General features: G+C 42.2%; 1 protein-coding gene across 1 annotated transcript in view; it reads right to left on the bottom strand.

The window, feature by feature from the left end:
- Positions 1 to 234: 234 nt before the first annotated feature.
- SKIL (SKI like proto-oncogene) overlaps positions 235 to 26,465 on the bottom strand; it is a 61,597-nt gene continuing 35,366 nt past the window's right edge. Inside the window, exons 4-7 of the mRNA XM_056565165.1 lie at positions 19,419 to 19,660; positions 13,267 to 13,427; positions 10,314 to 10,538; positions 235 to 8,213 (exon numbers count right to left, since the gene is read on the bottom strand). Coding sequence (XP_056421140.1) covers positions 8,052 to 8,213; positions 10,314 to 10,538; positions 13,267 to 13,427; positions 19,419 to 19,660 — 790 coding nt within the window. The 3' untranslated portion in view covers positions 235 to 8,051. The remainder of the gene's footprint in view (positions 8,214 to 10,313; positions 10,539 to 13,266; positions 13,428 to 19,418; positions 19,661 to 26,465) is intronic.

The following is a 26,465-nucleotide window of genomic DNA, read 5'->3' as shown; positions in this document are numbered from 1 at the left end:
GGGGTTCTCCACTGCCCTGTCTTCCGGAAGTTTATTACTCCGGACGCTGTGTGCGGGCTTCCGTGTTTGAGGCCGCCCCCTCGTGACGTCACGCCCGCTCCCTCGTGACGTCACGCCCGCCCCCTCAACAAAAGTCTATGGGAAGGGGGCGCAACAGCGGTCGCGCCCCATTCCCATAGACTTTTGTTGAGGGGGCGGGCGTGACATCACGAGGGGGCGGGCGTGATTCACGAGGGGGCGGCCTCAAACACGGAAGCCCGCACACAGCGTCCGGAGTAATAAAATTCCGGACGCTGCGAGCGGAGCTCTGGAAAACAGGGCAGTGGAGAACCCCTTTAATGTATTCCTATGGACTGCAACAATCTAGCCCTAGTTCATTAAAAAAAAACAATATTTAATAAGAACTTCTTCCATTTCTTTTTTTTTTTCCTGAAACAGCATCAGTAAACAGTACCAGGTTAAACCTGCACTTGAGCCCCATCAAGTCCCATAATGTAGACTTCAAGGATTGTTCAAATTAACAAGAGAAATAAAAAAGGACATATTAACAATAAAAATAACATATACTTTAGATATCCAAAAGGAGTCATGAAGATAAACCCAAATCAAAAGGATGCAAAAATTAAACATTATGGAGGGTCATAGTAAATATTAAAGAAAATGGCTTTTGGGATCTCTCATAGGCAAATTGGTTGAGGATCAAGTAACAAACATTTCTCATTTATATTAATATTGATAAACATCAGTAGACTATACTTCATTTTAAAGTTCGTTTTTTCTAAAGGGGAACACGATCCATACAAAAATATTTAGTTCTGTTGTCCCCATACCTTATAGTGTGCATAGATGCAACTTTGTACTATCTGTTACCAAACATTTATCAAGTCAGGGCGTCGCAGCCATGAGTAGATATTACTTCACTATATAAAACTTTTCCATACATAGATTTATTTCCTGTATTATGTGATTTAACTTTGCTGCATTGCTTTGAGGGAATTTGTTTTCCAACAAGGCAAGTATAAGCAATTGTGGATCTCTATTCTGATACTAGAAGTCCCTGCATGTTAGGAATTCAATGTCACAATGAAGGACAGGAGATGCCCAACAATATTCTTCACTCCACCGGGCACAGGGAGGAACATACTTGCACTGTATCAATAATGTAAAGGTCCCAATATTAATCTTTTCAATAGCAGCAGCTACCTGTTTCTTAAACCCATATACACCAAGGCAATTTACATGCTTACACTGCCCCAAAAACGTGCAGCTCTTCATAGGACCAACAGAAACACTCATTTTTACCCACCCTCAATGGAAACAATACAAACATTATTATTACTTAAAGGGATACTCTGCTGCCCCAGCATTCGGAACATTATGTCACTGCCATGCCCCTAGTGACATCACGTCATGCCCCCTCAATGCTAGTCTATGGGAGGGGGCTTGGCAGTCACCACGCCCCCTCATATATAATTGCATTGAGGGGGCGTGGCATGACAGTGACTTCACGACCCCCGCTGCCCACTCCAAGCCTTCTAAACGAATGTCGGGTACTGCACAGAGATCACGGGAGTCCCAGCAGCGGGACCCCCAAAATCAGAGATGTCTGGGGACGGAGTACCCTTTTAAAGACATGCATGAAGCAAATTGTCATAGTGGGTGCAACATGAAATACATAAGTGCTAAGGGATGCTGAAAATGTGAAGTTTACTTTAATATGTCAAGCCTGGCCCAGAAGAACATTGCTGGCACATGTCCCTATGTGCAACTCTCTAATACACTGCTAAAATGCTAATTTCTTCAATCCAAAACACAGAGAAGGAAAACCACAGGGAATTCCAATCCCTCTCACCTGTTATTAGAGCACAATGACATTTATGGGAAGCAGGTCTAAGGGTGTATTCATACACACACACACGATCAGCTTCAGATTGGAATTTGCGATTCCACAATTGCAGATTTTACAAGGCAATCACTTTGGTGTGGCAAGCCAGAATACATTAGAACTACCTTGTAAAATCCGCAATGGCAGATTTTACAACTACAAATCTGCAACTGCTGATTCTCCAACTTCAGCCCCGCAGCAGATGCAGTGTGTGTGAATGCACCCTAAGGGTACATTCACATAGGCGGTTTTATTCGCGGGTTTCCCGCTGCATATCTGAAAGGGGGCAGACTCTTCTCGGCTGTCCGCAGCAGATTTTCCCTGGCGGATTTACGCTGCGGAAAATCCTCCGCAAGCCCCAAGCCCCAAGCCCCGTGTGAACGTACCCTTACACTGCTTATAGCCACTTGACAGGGAACTGCAGGCAATGGCCTGCTGCAGGACTGAGTCACTCTCACAGTCTAGGTACCTGCAAACTGGAGCTACGGTTTAAGATATAAATGTATACATATTAGCAAATAATTCCAATGGGTCTCCATGCTGGCATTTCAAGCCAAATATTGTCTCATTAGGTTTTTTATTTTTTTTTTAGGTTTTCTTTTATTTACAAGAAAGAATAATATGACCACAACACATGAGACCCATTTTTAATACAATAAAAATGGATACACATATATAAATGTAGCCGATAACAAATGTACCTAAATTTTTTGCCATAAAAGCACACATTGGGACACCCTAAAACATTTTGCTACTGCTTCCCTGAGTAATAGGTCAGTCTTTATGTACGACACAGACTTATTGCAATCTCATTGCCCTGATCACTAATAGAGATCTATTACATATAATGTATGCTTTAATAGCAAAGCATAAACATATACATAAGAGCTTTTGGAGATTTTTTAATTCTTACTCCAGTAGGGGCCTGGGTTACTCATATCAATGTTGCAAATATGTATTTCCCTATTGCTATGAGATGTCCCTAAAGACTTTAAATTAAAGCTAATATAAGTAATAAACATGGTTATCTGGGTTCCAGAAAGGTAAATCAATGTGTCAATCTTGACATGCTTTTTTTTTTTTTTAAACTTCATCTCAATTATTCACAAAACTTGCCATGTTTGCAGAATATATAGATTTTTTTTTTTTTTTTTTTTTACAACTATACGATTCTTATAGGAATTACCAGTATCAAAATGCAAATGATGTATCCTTTTCCAGCTCAGACACCCACTTGAAAATAAAAGTTAAAAACTGTATTTTAAGCCTCTTTATAAGCTGGGCTTGGCAACATTTTTTATATATTATTCTGTCTTCTTTAAAGAAAAAAAATCAATGTACTAAGAATTGTGCATCAGTATCAAAAGCGAAACACTTTACACAAATATACAAAATAAGCATGCTGTATCAAATACACCACGTGACAATACAGAATATATCGTCTTTACAGGTGGCTTAGAGAACTACATACATAAGCAATCAATGTATGTTCTGTGAAGCTTTCAGAGCAAGGTGATGTCGATCCAGCAAAAACTTTACAATATATACATTAGGGGAAAAAAAGGAAAACAAAAAAAAGTAACTGAACACAAAATAAAATGGAACCTCTATCATTCAGAATATTAATCTGTAGAAAATAGAATCATGAATTCATATAATCATTTTATATGCCAAAAAATATTCTACTTTAAACAATTGTGTATTTACACAACACACATACCGTAATAAATAGAAAAAATAAAAAAAACACAGAATAATGCTCTTTGCAATTGAAAAGGCTATCAAATACATAAGAAAGACAATGAGGGGTGGGACATCAAAGACAATATTGTTTTTTTAAATCAATTCTTGAAAATCAAATATATTGGGTTTTTACTCTTGCAAGGTACATTAAAGACCCCATGGACCTCTACGGCAGTGATGTTACAAGTCTGTACACCATAATACAGAACCATAGTAAAGCCATCTGCATGAGTGCTTAGGCTGTACGGCCCCAACCATTTGGTCCCAACTTGACTTTGTTGTTCTGCACTTAGCCGGTTGGCAATATGCTGAAAGTAGAGAGAAGGAAAAGCAGCTCAGCAGGAGTCACATCATGCAAGACCCCATCTTAGACTGTGTTATTATACAGATTAAAAATTTTTTTTATGTAAATCTAGACATCATAGCTTTTTTCAAGGGTAATGTGGTGTGGCACCTTGTTCATTTACACTCCTATAGCCGAAATGGTGCCAAAATTGTAGAGCAACCTTTCTATTGTCCCTTAATCGATGATGGCATTAAAGCCACATTAAATTGCATGACTGTGGGTGGGTAAACCATTTGACTACGGGGTTGTGATGACATAGAATGCCAAAGTACTAATGTCATGTTTACATGTAAAGGCTTTTATACGCTACATTAGAGAATCTGTCAACAACAGATCACAGAAGCAGCTATCGGATGTTCAGGTTCAATACCCATAAAATAAACCCTGTAATCTTACTAGTAAAAGGACTTAAATATATTGTTAACATTCATGAGGCCTTGCAGCAGCAACAATTGAATTAGCAGGCAACATTCTCTGACACAAAAGGGCAGATTTATCAGTGTCTGTTTTCCCAGGGACAACCACCATATTTTCATGTATATAAAACATTTTCTTAGACATCCAAGACACTCTTCAATTGTGTCCTTCATACAGAGCATAAAAAGGATGTGGTTTGCTAGTCTCAGCTACCTAAATTGGTACCCAACCTCTAGCATAGGAGAAACATAGAAAAGGAAGTAAGATCACAATCTATACCAACAGTGCCATTACATTTGCGCAACCTTGCCATGCGCTCAAGCTGGCCCAGAAAATATGTAGCATAGAAATACATAATGTATTAGAGACTACTTTGGTGAACCTCACAGCCTCTAAAAAGTATAGTTGCAGTTCTCAAATGACTGTTTCTGTAGCAATGATAAATCTGCCCTAAAGGTTCATAAAGTATCTGTGTTAGCTACTAAAGGGGTTATTCCCATCTCATAAAGTGATTGTATATTGTTATATTATGCCATTATTTTCTCATTGGTGGCAGTCCGACCTCTAGGACCTCCATTGCTTTTGAGAAAGAAGTGGCTGCAGGGCTGATTCTACACTGTGCACCCTTTACTGTCTTCTCTCCACAGCAGTGCTCCTGGCTACGCAGGTAACTACAGCCCAGCACGCTCACTTAAATGTGGCTGTGCCACAGTTCCCTGCACATTGGGTTGCTAGGCAATGTTGTACTGAGAAAGTCTATGCAAGGGCTACAGTCTCAAAAGCTTTGGGACCCCTAGAGGTTAGAACCCCATTTACCATAACCTAATGACATATCCTAGTGATATGCAATGACTTGAGGATATAAGAATAACCCCTTTAACAGTAGTGTAAATAGCCAGATAAAAGAGATCCAGGCACTTTGCTAAAGCACCAATATCATTGTTTAGGACATTTATATTACATAATGGTCTGAATTAGCTACCCATAGAAAGCCATGCAAAAGAGGTGTACTCAAGTGATTTGACTGTAGAAATCCATCAAAAATAAATGCAGAAATAGATACAGTATTGAGTTACAAAAGCAGGCATGATAAAAAAAAAACGTATTGAAAAGACTGATTCTAAGTCAATGGACAGGAAGCCGGCCTCATATACCAAAATGCTCTCAATAGAAAAAATGGTTTGATGCTCATAGCACCATTTCAGAGCTGGGCTTTGATAAAAACTGCATTAGAACCATGAAACATGGACTCTGATATCATGCTAGTGCGATAAGGCCACTTTTATACTGTTCATGTTTTGATACATGAGGCCAGCTGTGCTCTGTATATAGTAATGTACCCAAATAGATTCTCTCGTCTACCAAATTAATCTGAACAGTCTCTGAAATGCAGAGAGCAAACACAAGATAAGTGATGTCAAATAATACACTGCTCAAAAAAATAAAGGGAACACTTAAACAACACAATGTAACTCCAGGTCAATCACACTTCTGTGAAATCACAATGGCACATCAATGCGAGCTGTGGCAAGAAGGTTTGCTGTGTCTGTCAGCGTAGTGTCCAGAGCATGGAGGCGCTACCAGGAGACAGGACAGTACATCAGGAGATGTGGAGGAGGCCGTAGGAGGGCAACAACCCAGCAGAAGGACCCCCTACCTCTGCCTTTGTGCAAGAAGGAGCAGGAGGAGCACTGCCAGAGCCCTGCAAAATGACCTCCAGCAGACCACAAATGTGCATGTGTCCGCTCGAATGGTCAGAAACGGACTCCATGAGGGTGGTATGAGGGCCCGACCTCCACAGGTGGGGGTTGTGCTTACAGCCCCACACCGTGCAGGACGTTTGGCATTTGCCAGAGAACACCAAGATTGGCAAATTTGCCACTGGCACCCTGTGATTTTCACAGACGAAAGCAGGTTCACATTGAGCAAGTGACAGATGTGACAGAGTCTGGAGATGCCGTGGAGAACGTTCTGCTGCCTGCAACATCCTCAAGCATGACCGGTTTTGGCAGTGGGTCAGTAATGGTGTGGGTTGGCATTTCTTTGGGGGACCACACACCTTTCAATGTGCTTGTCAGAAGTAGCCTGACTGCCATTAGGTTCCAAGAGGAGCTCCTCAGACCCCTTGTGAAACCATATGCTGGTGCAGTTGTCCCTGGGTTCCCCCTAGTGCAAGACAATACTAGACCTCATGTGGCTGGAGTGTGTCAGCAGTTTCTGCAAGAGGTAGGCATTGATGCTATGGACTGGCCTGCCCGTTCCCCAGACCTGAATCCGATTGAGCACATCTGGGACATGATGTCTCACTTCATCCGGCAGACTGTCCAGGAGTTGGCAGATGCTTTAGTTCAGGTCTGTGAGGACATCCGACAGGAGACCATCCGACACCTCATCAGGAGCATGCCAAGGCATTGTAGGGAGGTCATATGGGCACGTGGAGGCCACACACACTACTGAGCCTCATTTTGACTTGTTTTAAGGACATTACATCAAAGTTGGATCAGCCTGTAGGGTGGTTTTCCACTGATTTTGAGTGTGACTCCATATCCAGACCTCCATGGGTTGATAAATTAGATTTCCATTGACAATTTTTGTGTGATTTCGTTGTCAGCACATTCAACTATGTAAAGATGAAAGTATTTCATACGATTAGTTCATTCATTCAGATCTAGGATGTGTTATATTAGTGTTCCCTTTATTTTTTTGAGCAGTGTAAATAAGATTACTTAATCTGGAGAAGCATTAATAAACAGCAAATTCTAAGGGTAGGTTTCTTATCTGCATCTAGTCAGTTATAGACACTCAACAATCCAGAAACTAAAAAATATAAATTTCTTAAGTATACATAATATTTGTCACACAGAAAAAAAAAATTGTTGAAAAGGTTTAAATAGAACATTATGAAATTCTAGTCTATTGCATGGGTGCAGCAACCTTTGTCTTAACAGGTGCTGAAACGTCAGAATGTGTACATAGTTGATAGAAGTTGTAGCTTATCAAAGATCCAACATGGCAAGGTATTCATACCAGTATGAATGCTGGAAAATGATCAATGAATGTTGAGATGCATAGAAGAATTTTACTGATGGTGAATTAGAATTCTTAGGTTACAATTAATATGCCCCCCTTTCCCATAGGGCTAGAGCGTTGGTATGAAAAGACTCAATGGAGAACATTTATGATAACACCCAGTAACACAGTCCCAGATAAAACAAGTAGCAGCATTTAGTATGGTTTATCTAGTAGACTGAGTAGATGTCCAGCAGCTGCCACACATATGGAGACAGAAAGTGCTGTTATGATTTAATGCTGGAGTATATGGAGATCATAAATCTCCCAAAAGAACACAAATAAGCCATGGCCACATCCAGGCTCTCTAGAGTCTTACAAGCCATTTTAGCAATGCTAACAAAGAAGGGACTTCTGGGAAACAACTTGATGTTAAATTTACTGCATATTACACAGGTCAAAACCAGTAGGACAACTTCCTTAGTTAGCTGGACAGGCTGAAAAGATGACCGATATCCCAGTGGTGATGTGAATCCATGTTAAATCCAGCAACTCCCCCTGTATGCAGCACATTAATCTGCTGACAGTTTAGTCCAAGCCACCATATAAACCCTGTGTGAAGTATAATGACTTGTCTGTGAGCTGCATCTTCTAGTCTCCTTTACCACTCTTAGCTGACTTCAGTATCTGAAGCTTCAGCTCCTTTATCATCAACTCCAACTTTTCCCTCGCTTCCCGTTCTCTCCTCAGCTCATCTTGCAGTTCTCTCCGGTCAGCTTCTGCCTGATCCAGCCTTTGTCGCAGTTCTGTCAACTGAAGAAAAATACAAACATATCACCACATTTATTATCTTATACTATATATATTTTCAATGTAACATTAATAGCAATTCTTTTATCTGACCCAGGGAAGGCCTGATATTTCCCTGATAGTAGATGTTTCAGGAATAATGGACAGTGTTATGTAGAATAAAGGGTAAATCGAATTTTTCAAAGAAATGACATTGTTAGAATGGCGGATTAGTGACTGGTAGAGCAGCAGGGGCTCCTGTCTACTGTTTCCCTAAGCCAAGCACAGCTCTCCCTGCAATAAATACAAACATCAGTCCGCCACACAACCAAGAATTATAAAAAGTCCAACTATGGCCCAACCCTGCTATGGCTGAACCTATAATGAGTCCTGAACCAGCAACCATTATTTGTACTGTGGTTGGCAGGTGACCAATGTGATAGCTGGTGTAGGGGGAAGGGAAAGAGCATGGACCACACAACAAAGACATAGACAGTATGGCACCATTTACTGTGAAGCAGTCTCTTTCACTGCAGTACAGTATTTTGGGACACTAAGCAACACAGCAGGGCACAGCAGTACTGGAGTGGGTAGAAGATGAGAAAAAAAAAAAATTCTTCCAATCATAGAAGATGTCATTATTAAAGGGGTACTCCTCCCCTAGACATCTTATCCCCTATCTAAATGATAGGGGATAAGATGCCTGATCGTGGGGGTCCCGCCGCTGGGGACCCCTGCGATCTCTCCTGCAGAACCCCCATTCATGAGCTGCACAGAGCGTAGATCGCACCGTGGCTGATGACGGAAAATACAGGGGCCGGGGTATCGTGACATCACGGTTCTGCCCCCTCGCGATCAAACCTCCTATCCCTATCCTTTGGATAGGGGAAAAGATGTCTAGGGGCAGAGTACTCCTTTAAATCACTGCAGTTACGTTTATTCTGCCTTACCCTGCGTCTGATCAGTATTTTATTGGTGTGTCCAGTCTGCAATGGGGTGATACATAATATATGGTCATGGTATTCAACTTCAGCTTGATCATCATAATCTCAATATGGTGGTCATGTTACTATTACTGCAGTCTTTTAATGTTGCAAAGGTATCAAGGTGTTATCCAGCCATGGTAAAGTGGTGCTTTCCAGTCTTGGTGTGGTGATATTACCCAGCTTTAGTATGGTAATATAATCCAGACACAGAACAGTGGTGCTATCCAGTCATGGTTCAGTGGTTAGAAAAAAAAAAACACATTCATATTATACGCTGATAAGCTTGTCATCATCAGTAAGGTTTACATCGCTGTTGATAATATTACTTGAGCTGCTCTAAACATTTAGGTTTGTCATGTATCACATATGGTAGAATTCCAAGGGAAAATTGTTTTAGTGCTTGTCTGGTAGGGGCATCTGTAATCAGAGTTGCTGGGTGTGTCAAATTCTCCAGTTTCCTTGATCACATCTTAGTATGCTAAGATCTGCAAAACATCTGCAGACAGAAGTAGCTGTGGTTGAAAGTCGAAGCTTGAAGTGCAGAACAGCATTGTCCTTTATCAAATTGTAACCAACTGCTTTTTTTCCTTGCGTCATGCTTTGATTTTTGAGCACAGCTACTTCTGTGGGCAGATGTTTAGCCAGTCTCTGCCTTCTGCGATGTGACCAAAGAAATAGTAAAACTTGATGCACTGATCAATTCAGGTCACAGGCGCCCCTTCCAGGCGTGCACCAACAATAATTCCCGAGATATCATGCCCCTAAAACAAACTGATTTTTAAAACTGCACAAGTTTATCAATAGTGAGACAGGCTACGTGACTGGGATACAAGGGGGAATTAGTGATAATGACAGGTGTGTCAGGAAAATGTTAGCTTAACCATATAAAAATGGGGTGTTCTAGTTATTCTGTCCAACCCCTGTAAGATGTGTTATCAGCAGAGCCCAGCATGAGATGGGGCGTCCCTATCCAGGAGCTACGAGGGAACGGCAGAAGGGGAGTTTAAGTGTTTATTATTTTTGTAGGCAGGTTGGGGACAATAGTAAATTAAATCATTCTACTGGATAACCAGTTTAAGTATGAAATCTCTCTATTATCTCAAGTAGACAACTAGAAAACAATCAAATGCCTGCTCACCTGGTTTGCATACTGTGTCTCCTTATCTCGCTCTACATTAGAATCACAGGAACACTTCTGCTTCTTGACTTGTTTGAGCTTCTCCTCCAAGTCTCGCTGTTCATCATACAACTCTTCCATCTTCTGCATGTGTTCTGTCTGCAAACACTCAAACTCTTTCTGCAAGTTCTGCTGCTCCACTGTCAGTTCCTTCATAACTTTAGAGCTGCTCAGCATTTCAACCTCCTATTACAGAGAAACCTTTAAGTAAGAAAGAGGATAGGAAAAACCCAGCCACAATCCTCTCCTATTAAATGTGTCTGCCTGCCTTTACATATCCTTTTATATTTTACCTGTAGAGTCATTTAAACAAAAAAAGCGGAGAATCTTTGTAAATACATTGTATTATTAGAGGGAAACTGACAGTTGGTTAACCAGCACTAAACCTAATACACAGGGTTATAGTGCAGGTGAATCAGGTTAAAATGATGTATAACTTACCCGATCTGCACAATTGATGCAGAGATACAGAGTGTATTAGCCTGCCTCAGGCCCCTCTGCTCCCTGCCTCAGGCCCCTCTGCTCCCTGCCTCAGGCCCCTCTGCTCCCTGCCTCAGGCCCCTCTGCTCCCTGCCTCAGGCCCCTCTGCTCCCTGCCTCAGGCCCCTCTGCTCCCTGCCTCAGGCCCCTCTGCTCCCTGCCTCAGGCCCCTCTGCTCCCTGCCTCAGGCCCTTCTGCTCCCTGCCTCAGGCCCTTCTGCTCCCTGCCTCAGGCCCTTCTGCTCCCTGCCTCAGGCCCTTCTGCTCCCTGCCTCAGGCCCCTCTGCTCCCTGCCTCAGGCCCCTCTGCTCCCTGCTTGTCAATATTTATTGACCCCAGGATAGGGGATAAGTCTTTTATGCTAGAAGGGGTCAGCCCTTTGGAATCCCCGCTCGTGAGAACTCAAATCTCCATGCTAATTATCACGGTGGGTATGCACAGGCTCCATTCATTGTCCATGGAAACGATAGAGATACTGCAGTGCTAAAGTATCTGCAGCACTTCCATAGACAATGAATGGAGTGTGTGCCAACCCACCAGTCCATTCAGCTGGGAAAGTGAGGGCCCTTTTTTCCTGATCGCAATATGTCCCAGAGGTCGGATCAGACAAGATAAGTTTCTATTGCTGGAATTTCCCTTTAATGTAGTTGAATAGTTCTTCTCCGATTACGATAATGTCCAGTGTTCTATGTAAATTATATGAAGAATAGCCGTCACATCAGATCAAATTCTTTGAAAAGGACCTGTAGTCAGTCTAAAAAATGTGTCTATCTACATTTTTCAATTAAGAGTCAGATGGGCAGGTACTTTACTTCAAAAACGTGTTTAAATATTAGGCTGAGGGGGTGGTAAGCCAGATTCATGCTGTATAAGCCTTACATTCACACACACCCGAGCCTAGAATGTACACTTCCTTTTAAAGTTCCTGCCCATCTGACAAAGCATATATCTTAAAGAGTCACCAAACAAAACTTTTAATATAGTGCTCCTTATGGAATTATAAGACACTTTGTTATTTACTTGCTGTTAAAGTTCTCAACCTTTATATGTTTTTAAAGTGACTGAAAAAATGGCCACTAAGTCAAACCGTTCGTTTCGTCTCCTCCCTGAGCAAAATTAATTTTTTCTTTTTTTTGTGTTATTTTCTGACAGCCGTAACTTTTTTATTTTTCATCCGACGCCATTGAGTGAGGGCTTATTTTTTGTGGGACAAGCTGTACTTTTTATTGGTATAATTTTTGTGATACATGCTACCTTTTGATCTTTTTTATTCCGCTATTTGTACCAAAATTGTAACATTTTGTGGGGTTTTTTTTTACGGTGTTCACTGTGCAGGATAAATTACATTATAGCTTTATAGTACACGTCATTACGGACGTGGCAATACCTAGTATGTATATGATTTGTGTTTTTTTTTATACAGGGCTTTTAATGGGAAAGGGGTAATTATTTTATTTTTTACACTTATTGAAGAACCTTTTATTATTTTATTTTCACTTTTTACAGGTTATACTATGCTGCAATACATTTGTACTGCAGCAAAGTATAACCTGATGAGCTGCACATACTACAGCCTGTGCGATCCAGCCACTGGCTGGATCTCACAGGCTTCCGTAGCTGGCAAACAGGAGGCCATCAGCTGGTCTCCTGCTGCCATAGCAACCAACGACGACCCGCGATCGTATCACGCTGCCGCCGTTGGTGAACAGGGGGAGCACCCTCTCCCAGTCAACACCATAGATGCCGTGATCAGGGGTTAATGCTGCTGGGACAGGCACGAACGTGGCACCGGCAGCTGCGGAGGGACCCCGGCTGTCAATCAATTGACAGCCGGGTCCCGCCGCCGATCTCCTTGGCTGCGTGCAGCAGAGCAGGAGATCAGTAGGGTGTATGCATATGTCCAGGCGCCTGAATGTGTCGGGTGCTGGGACGTATGCATACGTCCTGTAGCAGGAAGGGGTTAAAGCTCATAAAAAATTTTAAGGGCAGGAGGGGTGGTGTTTGTATTGTGCGTGGTATTGCAACCTGGCTCCTTTAACCTCAATGGAACTAGGCTTCAATACAACACATAACCTGAGGACAGGTGTGGTGCTGTTTTTTTTAAAGAAATCAGCTCTACTTTTCAGGAAATACAAACCTTTAGACTTCTCAATTATTGTCAGTGCAGGGCTAAATAAACAATCGCTGGAACATTCATGAGGCCCTTTATTTTCATTATTGTGAACTGCACATCCCCTATTTAAACAGGGAGGTGAGCAGCTAACTAAAAAAAAGTGTTTTTAGGTCTGCAAAAAATAAAAAAAAATAAAAAATAAAGGGATGTGCCAATGAACTAGCACCTGCTCATTTGTCGGCTTATCACTGGGTCTTTTATCATAACTGTATGATATCAGTAAATGCAAGCTTCTGCACAACTTATATAGGTTCTGTACTTACCATCTGGATTTGGTGCTTTTTCTGTAAAATGTAATTTAATTTTTCTTGCTGTTTTAGGAATGTCTTCACAACTTCTTCCATAATGTGACCCTTGTCGTCCTCGCATACATCGTCCTTATTACAGACTGAGCCGTCTTTCTCCCCATCACCAGAGCTGGCTTCTAAAACAGAAAACAGATAAAGCTCGGATCACGTATGTATCATACCATAGAGGAAACATATAGAGAAAGTAGTCTAAACAGCTTCACATACAGAACTGCTAGCAACACCTGATGATTTTCTGGTTGTGCAATATGTGGAGTCGGGGTGTTGCAATGGTGATGCACGGTCTGGTGGTATTAACCCTTGGTTTGTCGTGACACCAGGGTGAGGTTGTTTTGTATAGGAGGCCTTGCCGACAACCGGTCCACAAAAGGCAGGATAATAAATGGAATGTCCACTGCAGAATTTATGAGATAACTGGAACTTTTACTGATCTTCTTCTGCAAACAGTTTCTCTTGAGGTAACCGGGATGCAAAACTCTGGGTACATCACATGACCCAGGAAGGTTCAAAATATCTCTACAACCATTCTAATATAATCACGTGACCTAGGTAGGTCCTATACATTTGTACACTATACAGCAATACATTCATATGAGGCGACCAAGGGGCAAGCCCTGCAGGAGAGCCCTGTGGAATGGATGGACTCTGAGGGGATTTTAGACAGTGACAGGACAAGGTCCTGTACCAGGACACCACAAGTACATCTGAGTTTTCAGGCTTACTGGCTGGACAAAAAAAAATCGCTGACAGGCATAAAGCATTCAGGCAGCTTTTTTATAGGTATGCCCAGCTTGCTTCTCTATTTTCCTGCCAGCGTGTAGAAGTCTGGCTATTCTATTCAGAACTCCTATTACAGAGGTAATCCAGGATGTTTTCTTCTTCAGCCTTTGAGCCCATGATGCCAACTTATAATACTATGTTCTAATCTTCTATTAACTCTGTGTGCTGCTTTGTCTTATTTTCATGCATAAGACCGACACCTGGATGTGCTTTAGTGTATGGCCTTGTATTTAACAGTTGTCTCTGACCTTTACCAGCATTCCACGTGGCCAGACGTGTCACAAGTCAAATGATCTCTAGGGGTGCGTGCCTATGCTTCAGTTGGTGGGTGGATAGCATGACTTTAATAACTCCCTGGGCCGCATAGAATGCCAGGAAAGGTCAGAGGCAACAGTAAAACAATAAGACTTGCACTACAGCACTTCCTGGAGTGGGTCCTGTGCATGAAAACAAGACAAAGCAGCACAAAGAGGTAATAGAAGCATATTACATAGTACTATAACTTTGGATCATGTACTCAAAGGCTGAAGAAAAAAAAAATCCAGGAATATCCCTTTAACAGGATGTTTTAGCTAGTGACATAACTGGTACTCCCAGGATATATTTTGTATTGAACAACTATCTAAGTAATCTAAATCATCCTATTTGATACACTCCATTGCCAAAAGCATTCAGGTATGTTCATCAATAAACTTCGCATGATGTGATATGTGTGGGATTAAAAATAATAAAAAGGGTTTTTCTCATCTCCCTAAATATCTACCACTGCTGCTGCTGTCCACACAGACTCCTGGGATTGCTGGTGGACAGGCTGGGGTCAGAGGCATGTCATTTTCTACTTGGTATAAAAGCTCCCAAGCTTGAACTATGTTTGGAGCTGTCAGACATGACAAATGGGCTTAAATAAAGCCCCAGCAGGGAAGAGGAGATCTGGCTACTCTAAAGCAGGGGGTGACACAAACACTGCTTCTAAATCAGGGTGATGGTCAGGAACCTAGGCAATGAGCAAAGAGGACATAGCTACAAAACCAGAAAAGTATGCTAAATTGCAATTGCAAGCATGTGTATGCTGCCATGCTCTACTCACAGAGACATGGTTAAAGGGGTTATCCAGGAAAAAACTTTGTTATATATATCAACTGGCTACAGAAGGTTAAACAGATTTGTAAATTACTTCTATTAAAAAAAATCTTAATCCTTTCAGTACTTATGAGCTGCTGAAGTTGAGTTGTTCTTTTTTTGTCTAAGTGCTCTCCGATGACACCTGTCTCCGGAACTGTCCAGAGTAGAAGCAAATCCCCATAGCAAACCTCTTCTACTCTGTACAGTTCCAGAGACAGATTTTTTTAAATAGAAGTCATTTACAAATCTTAAGAAGAAAAGTGCAGAAGCCGGCGGTATGAAAAACTTCCCCTTTATTGTATTCCAAGATAAAAACTCGACATGGACAACCCTAGTGGCAATCCCTATATACTAGAAACACCTCTGGTTAATTCCACATATGTTACATTACAAGAGCAAACACACTTCTCACCTTATCCTTATGCTCGATCTCCAACTGGTTTGTCTTCTGTCTTATTGTGCTTGTTGCACTACCGTGTAATGTTGTTTATTCTTGAAAATGTTCACTAAAAAGATTGAAAAACTCGACATGGAAAAATCTCACATAGCAAACGATAAAACCTCCTGGACAAGCAACATGACGCGTTTCAGGTCATGTGACCCTTCATCAGATGCATACATGTTGCATCTGATGAAGGGTCACATGACCTGAAATGCGTCATGTTGCTTGTCCAGGAGGTTTTATCGTTTGCTATATGAGGCGTTTCAATGTCGATTTTATTCTTGGAATACAATAAAGGTGACGTTTTTCATACCGCTGGCTTCTGAACTTTTCTTCTCAAGTTGGAGGCTTCATATTGCCATGCGGAGGATAGGGTGAGCTGACACTTTTTATATCCATACATAATTTACAAATCTGTTTAACTTTCTGGAGCCAGTTGAAATATAAAAAAATAAGTTTCCTGGAATACCCCTTTAATCCTTTCAGTACTTATGAGCTGCTGAAGTTGAGTTGTTCTTTTCTGTCTAAGTGCTCTCTGATGACACCTGTCTCTGGAACTATCCAGAGTAAAAGCAAATCCCCATAGCAAACCTATTCTGCTCTGCGCAGTTCCCAAGACAGACAGAGATGTCAGCAGAGAGCACTGTTGTCTGACAGAAAAGAACAACTCAATTTCAGCAGCTGATAATTATTAGAAGGATTACGATTTTTTAATAGAAGTAATTTACAAATCTGTTTAACTTTCTTGAGCCAGTTGATGTATAAAAGTAATTTTTTTCCAGGAATAAGGAGATGGTATAAGTGGTCTTTCCTTAGTGTCTAGGTCTTACCCATCCTGCCCACAGTCCTGGCTTCCCCTTGACTGTTTGACATCATACAAACAACATCTTTAAATGCACAAATATACCTCCTGGAAGAGTTATGTACTTACTGGAAGACATACAAATTTGCCTTGGCATTGTTCATTTACTATAGAACATTGTCATATACAGAATCTTGTTTCTTTTTCAGAGATGTAAAGTATGTTTGGCATTGAAAATATCTCAAGATAAAACTGATACAAACGAGGACTAGTGAGGACCGTTAAACAATGATAGGAGTTGACATAAAGATGGGTTCTTACCCCTTGGTGTTGCGCTCAGAGCACAACACCTGCAGTAGCATCTGTGTGTGGTAGGTAAAGGGAAACCGCTGCCACGAGGAACAAGCCCGGTTAGACGCTCGTCAGTCCGGTGAGTAGCAATAGAGATAATCCGTGAATAGGTTCCTCTCAAGAAGGCGCTGGTACCCGGGGATAGAGGTAAAGTTCTTTTATTTGCAACGCGTTTTGATCCCGAACCGGGATCGAAACGCGTTGCAAATAAAAGAACTTTACCTCTATCCCCGGGTACCAGCGCCTTCTTGAGAGGAACCTATTCACGGATTATCTCAAGATAAAACTGATCATAGAATGTATGATTATTGCTTATGGTATTGTGTACAGCTGAATGACAAAAATACAATCAAATGTAAATATATTCTTCGCATTACATAAACCATTCATACCTTTCACTATAAGCAAAGCTGAATTTATACCACTGTGATGGTTTAACACCTGGCCGACATACATACAACTTTACAACAATTGATTATTATGTAAGCAGCTTCACTCTGAATTCTGCACAAAAGATCATAGCTGGATAAATTCTTAGCTCCTTCTCTGCCTCCACTTTTCCAATTACTGGTACTGCTCCAAATATTTTATCGGGTGCCTTAGAACACTTATTATTTCTTGTTATTCAAAAATACTCCTGCACAAAAATGTTACTTTAGGTTGGGAAGAGTGCACTGAATAAAAATGCATCAACATACGCTTTTGTTCCATACAGTCTATTGATTTTGCAACCTTTGTGAATGGAGATTAAATGGCAGTCCTGCCTGGCACAGAAATATTGGGAAGGCAGTAAAGTGCGAATGTTGGGAGCATTAGATTCTCTGCATCTTTTATAGCCTGTGATTGTTTAATAAATCTTTTTAGCTACATGCCTCTTGTTCATAAAGTGAGCTGTAAACCAGCAAATAGCACGATTCATGTGGTTTATCTTTTACTGGAGCAGAGAATACAACAGAGCACAGAGAATGTGAGCGGTGTCATGAGATTCACAAGGCAAGCCTAAAAATAGAACTCCCCGCATCTCAAATCATCTCTGCAAACAACTCAGACAAACAGGATTACTGTTTAAGAATAAACTTCATATAACTACATATACACTACATTCCAGTTATGATGTAATATTAGTAACCAACTTCCTCCCATTTAAGATTAAAGTCAGCCGAACATACCAACTTCAACAGCAACGTCGAACAATCTAATATGTACGGGGGCCTCTTGACTTGACAGCGATGTATACACTAAACATAGTCTGCCAATGGGGCATGAACAGCATTGATGGTCCTCAGATACGGAAGATTGGATTTCTTATTTTTTTCCCCCCATTTCTACTCCATAAACCAGTAGGATAATCCCCTACTTTGGGAGGTGTAGTTTGACATATCTAAATCTTTGTTGTGCTGCTCTAAAGCTAGCCATATGTTTTCAGATAGCTGACTCTTCCAATCCCCACATACACATGTATGCTTTGCATACTCCGAGTGGGGAGAGGGACCCCTGGTTGTGGCTTAAAGGGGTATTCAGGGCAAAAACATTTTATCCCCTATCCAAAGGATAGGGGATAAGATGTCTGATCGCGGGGGGCCTGCTGCTGAGACCCCCCGCAATCTCCCTGCAGCACCTGCTTTCTATGCGGGTGCTGAATCTCCAGTTTCAGAAACCTCCGGGTTTCCGGGACTGGGGACATGACGTCATGCCCCCTCCATTCATGTCTATGGGAGGGGGCGTGGCGGTCGTCCCCAGTCCCGGAAACCTGAAGATTTCTGAAACTGGAGATTTTGCACCCGCATAGAAAGCAGGTGCTGCAGGGAGTCTCAGCAGCGGCCCCTCCGCGATCAGACATCTTATCCCCTATCCTTTGGACAGGGGATAAAATGTTTTTGCCCGGAATACCCCTTTAACTGCCCTGAACCTAAAGTATCAGGCATGTTGAAATCCAACATGCCTGACCCTACTCTTCCCTTGCATGTGTAAAGTAACCAGACATATATCGTTTTTTTTTGTTTGTTTTTTTTAGAAACATTCTGAAGACATAGGGGGAGATTTATCAAAATCTGGCCAATGGAAAAGTTGCCCAGTTGCCCATAGCAACCAATCAGATCACTTCTTTCAATTTTAACAATGACTTTGCAAAATGAAAGAAGACACTGGTTGCTATGGGCAACTGAGAACCTTTTCCTTTGCACGGGTTTTGATAAATCTCCCCCATAAAGAGCACAATTTGTTCATGTGTGGTGTTTTCTATGAATGCTAGTTTATTTGACATCTACACACTATTTAATAGAGTGCAGCACAGCAAGTTATGTGCTACATTGTGCAAAAAGAGCCATTTCAGCACTCAGAGAAAGATGTATCTTCATAAAATAAATCATTTTCAGTATATTTTGTCCTGACTTCTACCCATAACATCATTCACCATCTCTCCTCTACCGCATCTCCAGTACAGCTGAGCAGCAGTTTCCATGTCTTATCACATTATGTCTCGTCCTCAGGGACAGCAAAACAATCAGGAAGATAATTCCAAGTATCAACAGAGAACTAAGCTGTTAATCAGGGCATCTTGCAATATTCCGTGGAGGAGCATGGGTTCAGGCATTCACATGCTTTACTTACGTTGTTTATTACTTGACTGTGTATCGGTTTTGAGATCTACGCTCTCCGTTTCCTCCATTGAGAGGTCAGGGTATGAGGTAACAGATTTATGTTTTGTGCTCCGGGCCTGGTTTTCAGATTCCGCTACTGACTGTTTGTTTGTCTCTTCTCTTCTTATGGGTTTGGAGTCTTTACACTGCGATACAGCAGCAGAAAGGGACACATTTGGCGCCACCACTTTATCATACATGTAGAGATAGTAACTGAAAAAACAAAAAAAAACATTAAGACAAAAAAAACAAATGGAATCATTGTTACCAAATACATAAAATAAATTATAAAACGTGTTAAAGTAAAAAAATTAACCCCTTGACGTAAATGTATGTCCTGGTGCGTTGGTACATTTATATCCTGTACATGACCACGAGCACGGGGAGGGGGGTTGGGGGAAGTGCTCGCATCATGCGTGGCAGGTCCTGGCTGCTACCTGTGCTTATGTCCGCTTGCGCTTATGTCCGCCATTAACCCATCAGATGCCGTGTTCAATACAGTTCATGGCATCTGCGGCATTGCGGTCATAAAACTGGATTATCGGACCGCCCACAGCGCTGCCGCGGGGATCCGATCATCTACAATGGCGGACGGAGGTCCCCTCACCTGCCTCTGTCCGTCTCCCGGTGTCTTCTGCTCTGGTCTGAGATCGAGCAGACCAGAGAAGAAGATCACCGATAATACTGATCAGTGCTATACCCTATGCATAGCACTGAACAGTATTAGAAATCAAGTGATTGCTATAAAAAGTCCCCTATGGGGACTATTAAAGTGTAAAAAAAAAATACAAAAAAAATTAAGAAATAAAAAAGGAAAATAAATATTTGAAAAATCCCCTCCCCCAATAAAAATGTAAATTATCAGTTTTTTCCTATTGTAACCCCAAAAAGTGTAAAAAATAAATAAAAATGAATTTACATATTTGGTATCGCCGCGTGTGTAAATGTCCGAACTATCAAAATATAATACCATACGGTGAACGGCGGAAAAATAAACACTTTATTAAACGTTTTATATGTACAACTGTGGCATCAATAAAAAGTACAGATCACGGCTCAAAAAAATGAACCCTCATAATGCCACTTATACGGTAAATTTAGGTCATCAAAATAGAGGGCTTTTAAATTTACTAATTTGGTTAAAAAGTTTGAGATTTTTTTAAATAGGTACAATAACAGAAAAGCATATAATCATGGGTATCATTTTAATCGTATTGACCCACAGAATAAAGAAAACATGTCATTTTTAGCATAAATTGGATAGTGTGAGAACGAACCTTCCAAAATAAGCAAAATTGCAGTTTTCTTATCAAACAATGTTTTTTTTTTGGTTGCACCATACATTTTATGGTAAAATGAGTGATGTCATTACAAAGGTCAACTGGTCGTGCAAAAAACAAGACGGTGAGGAGTAAAAAACTAAAATGTGAAAATAAAATTAGCTTAGTCCTTAAGGCCCAAATGGGCTGTGTCCTTAAGGGATTAAACAGATTACATAACCGATAATTCTACATACCGTATATACTCGAGTATAAGCCGAGTTTTTCAGCACGATTTTTCGTGCTGAAAACACCCCCCTCGGCTTTTACTCTAGTGAACTCTCCGTCCTCAGTGGTCTTCAACCTGCGGACCTCCAGATGTTTCAAAACTACAACTCCCAGCGAGCCCGGGCAGCCATCGGCTGTCCGAGCTTGCTGGGAGTTGTAGTTTTGAAACCTCTGGAGGTCCGCAAGTTGAAGACCACTGCAGCCTTCGACATCATCCAGACCCCCCACCCCCTTTAGTTTTGTACTCACCTCCGCTCGGCGGGACGATAGGGTGCGCTGGTCCGGTGCTGCAGGACCGTCCGGTGGGGAGGGATAGTCGTTCCGGGCTGTCCATCTTCACCGGGGGGGCCTCTTCTCCGTGCTTCGGGCCCGGCCCCGGAATTGTCACGTTGCCTTGACGACGACGCACAGGGACGTTCATTAGCAACGTTCCTGAGCATCCTCGTCAAGGCAACGCCTCTATTCCGGGCCCGAAGCACGGAGAAGAGGTCCCCCGATGAAGATGGACAGCCCGGAACAACTATCCCTCCCCACCGGACGGTCCTGCAGCACCGGACCAGCGCACCCTAACGTCCCGCCGAGCGGAGGTGAGTACAAAACTAAAGGGGGTGAGAGGGAGGGGGGGCTGGATGATGTCGAAGGCCGCAGTGGTCTTCAACTTGCAGACCTCCAGATGTTTCAAAACTACAACTCCCAGCTTGCTGGGAGTTGTAGTTTTGAAACATCTGTGAGGTCCGCAGGTTAAAGACCACTGTATCAGACATTCACAAGCGGTGATGATGAAGGGGGGGTGGGGATGATGACAAGGGGATGATGAAGGGGGGGGTGGGATGATGACAAGGGGATGATGAAGGGGGGGTGTGGGATGATGACAAGGGGATGATGAAGGGGGGGGTGTGGGATGATGACAAGGGGATGATGAAGGGGGGGGGGGGGGGTGGGATGATAAGGGGATGATGAAGGGGGGTGTGGGATGGTGACAAGGGGATGATGACAAGGGGATGATGAAGGGGGGGTATGAGATGATGAAGGGGGGTGTGGGATGATGACAAGGGGATGATGAAGGGGGTGTGGGATGATGACAAGGGAATGATGAAGGGGGTGTGGGACGACGACAAGCGGTGATGATGAAGGGGGGGTGGGATGATGACAGGCGGTGATGATGAAGGGGGGTGGGATGATGACAGGGTAATGATGAAGGGGGGCGTGTGGGATGATGACAGGCGGTGATGATGAAGGTGGGGGGTGGGATGATGACAGGGTAATGATGAAGGGGGGGATGATGACAAGGGGATGATGATGAGGATGTTAATGACGGGGGTCTGGATGATGACAGGGGGGATGATGTATTTCCCACCCTAGGCTTATAGTCGAGTCAATAACTTTTCCTGGGATTTTGGGGTGAAATTAGGGGCCTCGTATTATATTCGGGTCGGCTTATACTAGAGTATATACGGTAATTAAACACACATAAGCAATAACACACCTTTTCAGCAAATCAAGGCCCCTCATTGGGGCTGCAAGGTGCAGAAGTGTCTAAAACAAAAGTGGTGCAAGTCATGTACACATGTTGGAGCAAAATGTACCAGAAACAGTAAAAATCTGCCGCTATATATGTAATGAGTAAATTTTAAAACCGGATGACCTCTTTAAAAGGAAATATTGTTGGCAATAACCAGGACTGTTTTCCCTGCACATTCACAAGAGCATAAACAACAACTTTTTTTCCTTCCCGATAAATAAGATCTGTTCCATCATCAGAATTCACTGACTTCCAGAATGGAATCTAATTCAGACATAATTTAATCCATTAATATTTATAGAGTGCATTTGTCTCACCGCAGGTAGTCAGCATGGAAAATTAGCTAGTATGGGCTGGGTGGGAAGGATACAGACCTAAGCTACAATGAAGATTTTTACCAGCACGAAGACACAAATCGAGCCTGAAAATTAATTTAGATGCCATATCTCCTTCTTGTATCCATGACTGACTAAAATTTTCACCTGATCCTACAGCTCATTTTATTCAACTAGCAATTTATAAAATGATACATTGGTGTATCATTTATTTTAGGATTATAAATAATTTATTTTTTATATTCTTACAATTCTGCATAACTGTGTATACTGCAAAATCTCAACACCGGAGAAAGTTGTATAAAAGAGGTTACATTAAATGCAAGTGAAGAGGTAGGAAGAAAGAAAGAAGACACGAAGAAAAAAAATCTACACGTGTAATAAGCAGCGTATCTAACAATGCATTGGCAGATAGAAGCAGTCTGTGTTTGGGGAGCGTTCACGGAAAATCCACTTTCATCATCACCAGCTTCTGACACATCCCGATGACATATCAGAAGATATCATTGTTGGCAGTTCACAAGCTTGGACCTGCATTGAATCAGGAATCAAAGAAGCCATGGAACTGTGCAGCACGTGAAACGCTCTGTAGCTAAATAAATTGTCACTTGAAATCTTTGGTAAAATTCTTCCACTAACAGATATGGATCGAGCCACTTTATTAACGTGAAAGAATCACCAATGGATTGTATTGTCGTAGTAATATTGCTATCTTTGTCTAAAATCTTAATTCCCAGTATATCCACAATGTAAAAAAATAAAAAGGGAAGGGAAGCAGACCGCTTCGTATAAGTAAAAGGCCCTGCAAGGCAAAAATCCAAGCAAGTTAAGCACAAGTTTAATGGTATTGCCATCTGGGACATGTATTGTGTATTTTCAGGATATGCCCTAAATATTTAAATGGGGACTCTCATTAAAACTAATTTTTGCTATTGTACTCCTTATGGTAAATAAAAAAAAAATTCTAATGTACTTTGTTTAAAAAAAATAAAAAAAAAAAAAAAAAAGAAGTTTTCTATGTTTTATTTGCATTTAAAAAAGCTGCCACTAGGTGTCTCCCTACTTGTCCAGTGCACATTTCCCCCCCATCTCTTGCACAGAATTTGGACATTTCCCCCCATCTCTTGCCAGAATGCTGGCCTGGAAAAAGTCCAAAATCAGGAAATGCAGTCTGGAGAGCTGGGGGGGGGGGGGGGGGGGCAGCCTTAGCCAATCATAGCTCATCTCACTCGCTGAACTGCTCTAAGCTGTGTGTAGCAGAATGACCTGCATGGCTTCTGATGATGTCACGCCTGCTGGGGGAACACCCCTTCCCAGTCTGTGAATCTGAGACTGGGCAGAAAATACAGAGCAATATCAAGGTAGAAAACTAAAAAAATATTAAAAAAAAAAAAAAAAGACGGGGTGGTTTATCATGATGGGGCAGTGAACTGGGGGGATTATAAAATTTTACAAGATCATGACAGGAACTCTTTAAGGCTTTGATTTCACTTGGCTGTTTAAAAAATAAACTCGCTGTATGGTGTTTTTTTGGACAAAAAACGCTGCGACCAGATGTTAGCTGGAAGTCACTGTGGAAGTATAAAATGGCGCATTACTTTTGCCATTTTTCCCCCTTGTATGGCATTTTTTAGGCTCAGGGCTAGTTTTCCAAAATAGCAACATGCTGAAGCTATGGCGCTTTTTCTGCCTATAGAGCAAAGTGGATTTAAAATTGGCATTTTTTTATTCCCAGTTCTTCAATAGAGTAACATGAATGAATTACATTATGAAAAAAAAAAATACTGTACCAAGTCTTATTTTGCATTCGTCATTCCAGTCCACTTCTGGAGATGTTCTTATTTCTCAAATTTTTACTTTATTTGCCTATTGCCTATTCAGTGATGGCTTGCTAGCACTACATACTGATTAAAAAAAAAAAAATGCAAACACTGCACTTAATTGAAGAAAAAAAAAAGTGTCAAGGCAAGGAATACGGGAGCCAGCTGCATTATTTTTAGGCGCCAATAAACAGAAATGACTCCCACAAGTACTGTATTCTTGGCAGAATACAGGCATAACTTGCAGCTTTGTAAAGGGAACTCCGGTGAAAACGGAGGTGTCATTGTAAATTAATCATTTAGGAATCTATCATGGGGTAAAGATGGGCACCTGGCCTGGCACTGGGTTGAACAGTATACATATACAAATATTGAGTGGGAATCGTACTTTTTTTTTCTATGCCGCAGTTGGTTAGAAGCTAAGAATGCACATACACTACTCAAAAAAATAAAAGGGAACACTTAAACACAATGTAACTCCAAGTCACTCACACTTCTGTGAAATCACACTGTCCACTCAGGAATCAACACTGATTGACAATCAATCAATTTCACATGCTGTTGTGCAAATGGGACAAAAGGTGGAAATTATAGGCAATTAGCAAGACACCCCCAATAAAGGAGTGGTTTTGCAGGTGGTGACCACAGACCAGCTCTCAGTTCCTATGCTTCCTAGCTGATGTTTTGGTCACTTTTGAATGCTGCCGGTGCTTTCACTCTAGTGGTAGCATGAGACGGAGTCTACAACTCACACAAGTGGCTCAGGCAGTGCAGCTCTTCCAGGATGGCACATCAATGCGAGCTGTGGCAAGAAGATTTGCTGTGTCTGTCAGCGTAGTGTCCAGAGCATGGAGGCGCTACCAGGAGACAGGCCAGTACATTAGGAGATGTGGAGGAGGCTATAGGAGGGCAACAACACAGCAACAGGACAGCTAGCTCCGCCTTTGTGCAAGGAGGAGCACTGCCAGAGCCCTGCAAAATGACCTCCAGCAGGCCACAAATGTGCATGTGTCCACTCAAACGGTCAGAAACAGACTCCATGAGGGTGGTATGAGGGCCCAACGTCCACAGGTGGGGGTTGTGCTTACAGCCCTACACCGTGCAGGATGTTTGGCATTTGCCAGAGAACAACAATATTGGCAAATTTGCCACTGGCGCTCTGTGCTCTTGACAGATGAAAGCAGGTTTACACTGAGCACATGTGACAGACGTGACAGAATCTGAAGATGCCGTGGAGAACGTTCTGCTGCCTGAAACATCCACCAGCATGACCGTTTTGGTGGTGGGTCAGTAATGGTGTGGGGTGGTATTTCTTTGGGGGGCTGCACAGCCCTCCATGTGCTTGCCAGAAGTAGCCTGACTGCCACTAGGTACCAAGATGAGATCCTCAGACCCCATATGTTGGTGCGGTTGGTCCTGGGTTCCTCCTAATGCAAGACAATGCTAGACCTCATGTGGCTGGAGTGTGTCAGCAGTTCCTACATGAGGAAGGCATTGATGCTATGGACTGGCCCGCCCATTCCCCAGACCTGAATTTGATTGAGAACATCTGGTATATCAGGTTTCGCTCCATCCATCAACGCCACGTTGCACCACAGACTGTCCAGGAGTCGCTCCATCCACCAACGCCTCCTCATCAGGAGCATGCCCAGGCGTTGTAGGGAGGTCATGCGGGCACGTGGAGGCCACACACACTACTGAGCCACATCAAAGTTGGATCAGCCTGTAGTGTGGTTTTCCACCTTGATTTTGAGTGTGACTCCATATCCAGACCTCCATAGGTTGATAAGTTTG

The sequence above is a fragment of the Hyla sarda genome, chromosome 3, assembly GCF_029499605.1.
Source record: "Hyla sarda isolate aHylSar1 chromosome 3, aHylSar1.hap1, whole genome shotgun sequence".
Classification (NCBI taxonomy): Eukaryota; Metazoa; Chordata; class Amphibia; order Anura; family Hylidae; genus Hyla; species Hyla sarda.
This window is presented reverse-complemented; position numbering and strand designations above follow the sequence as displayed.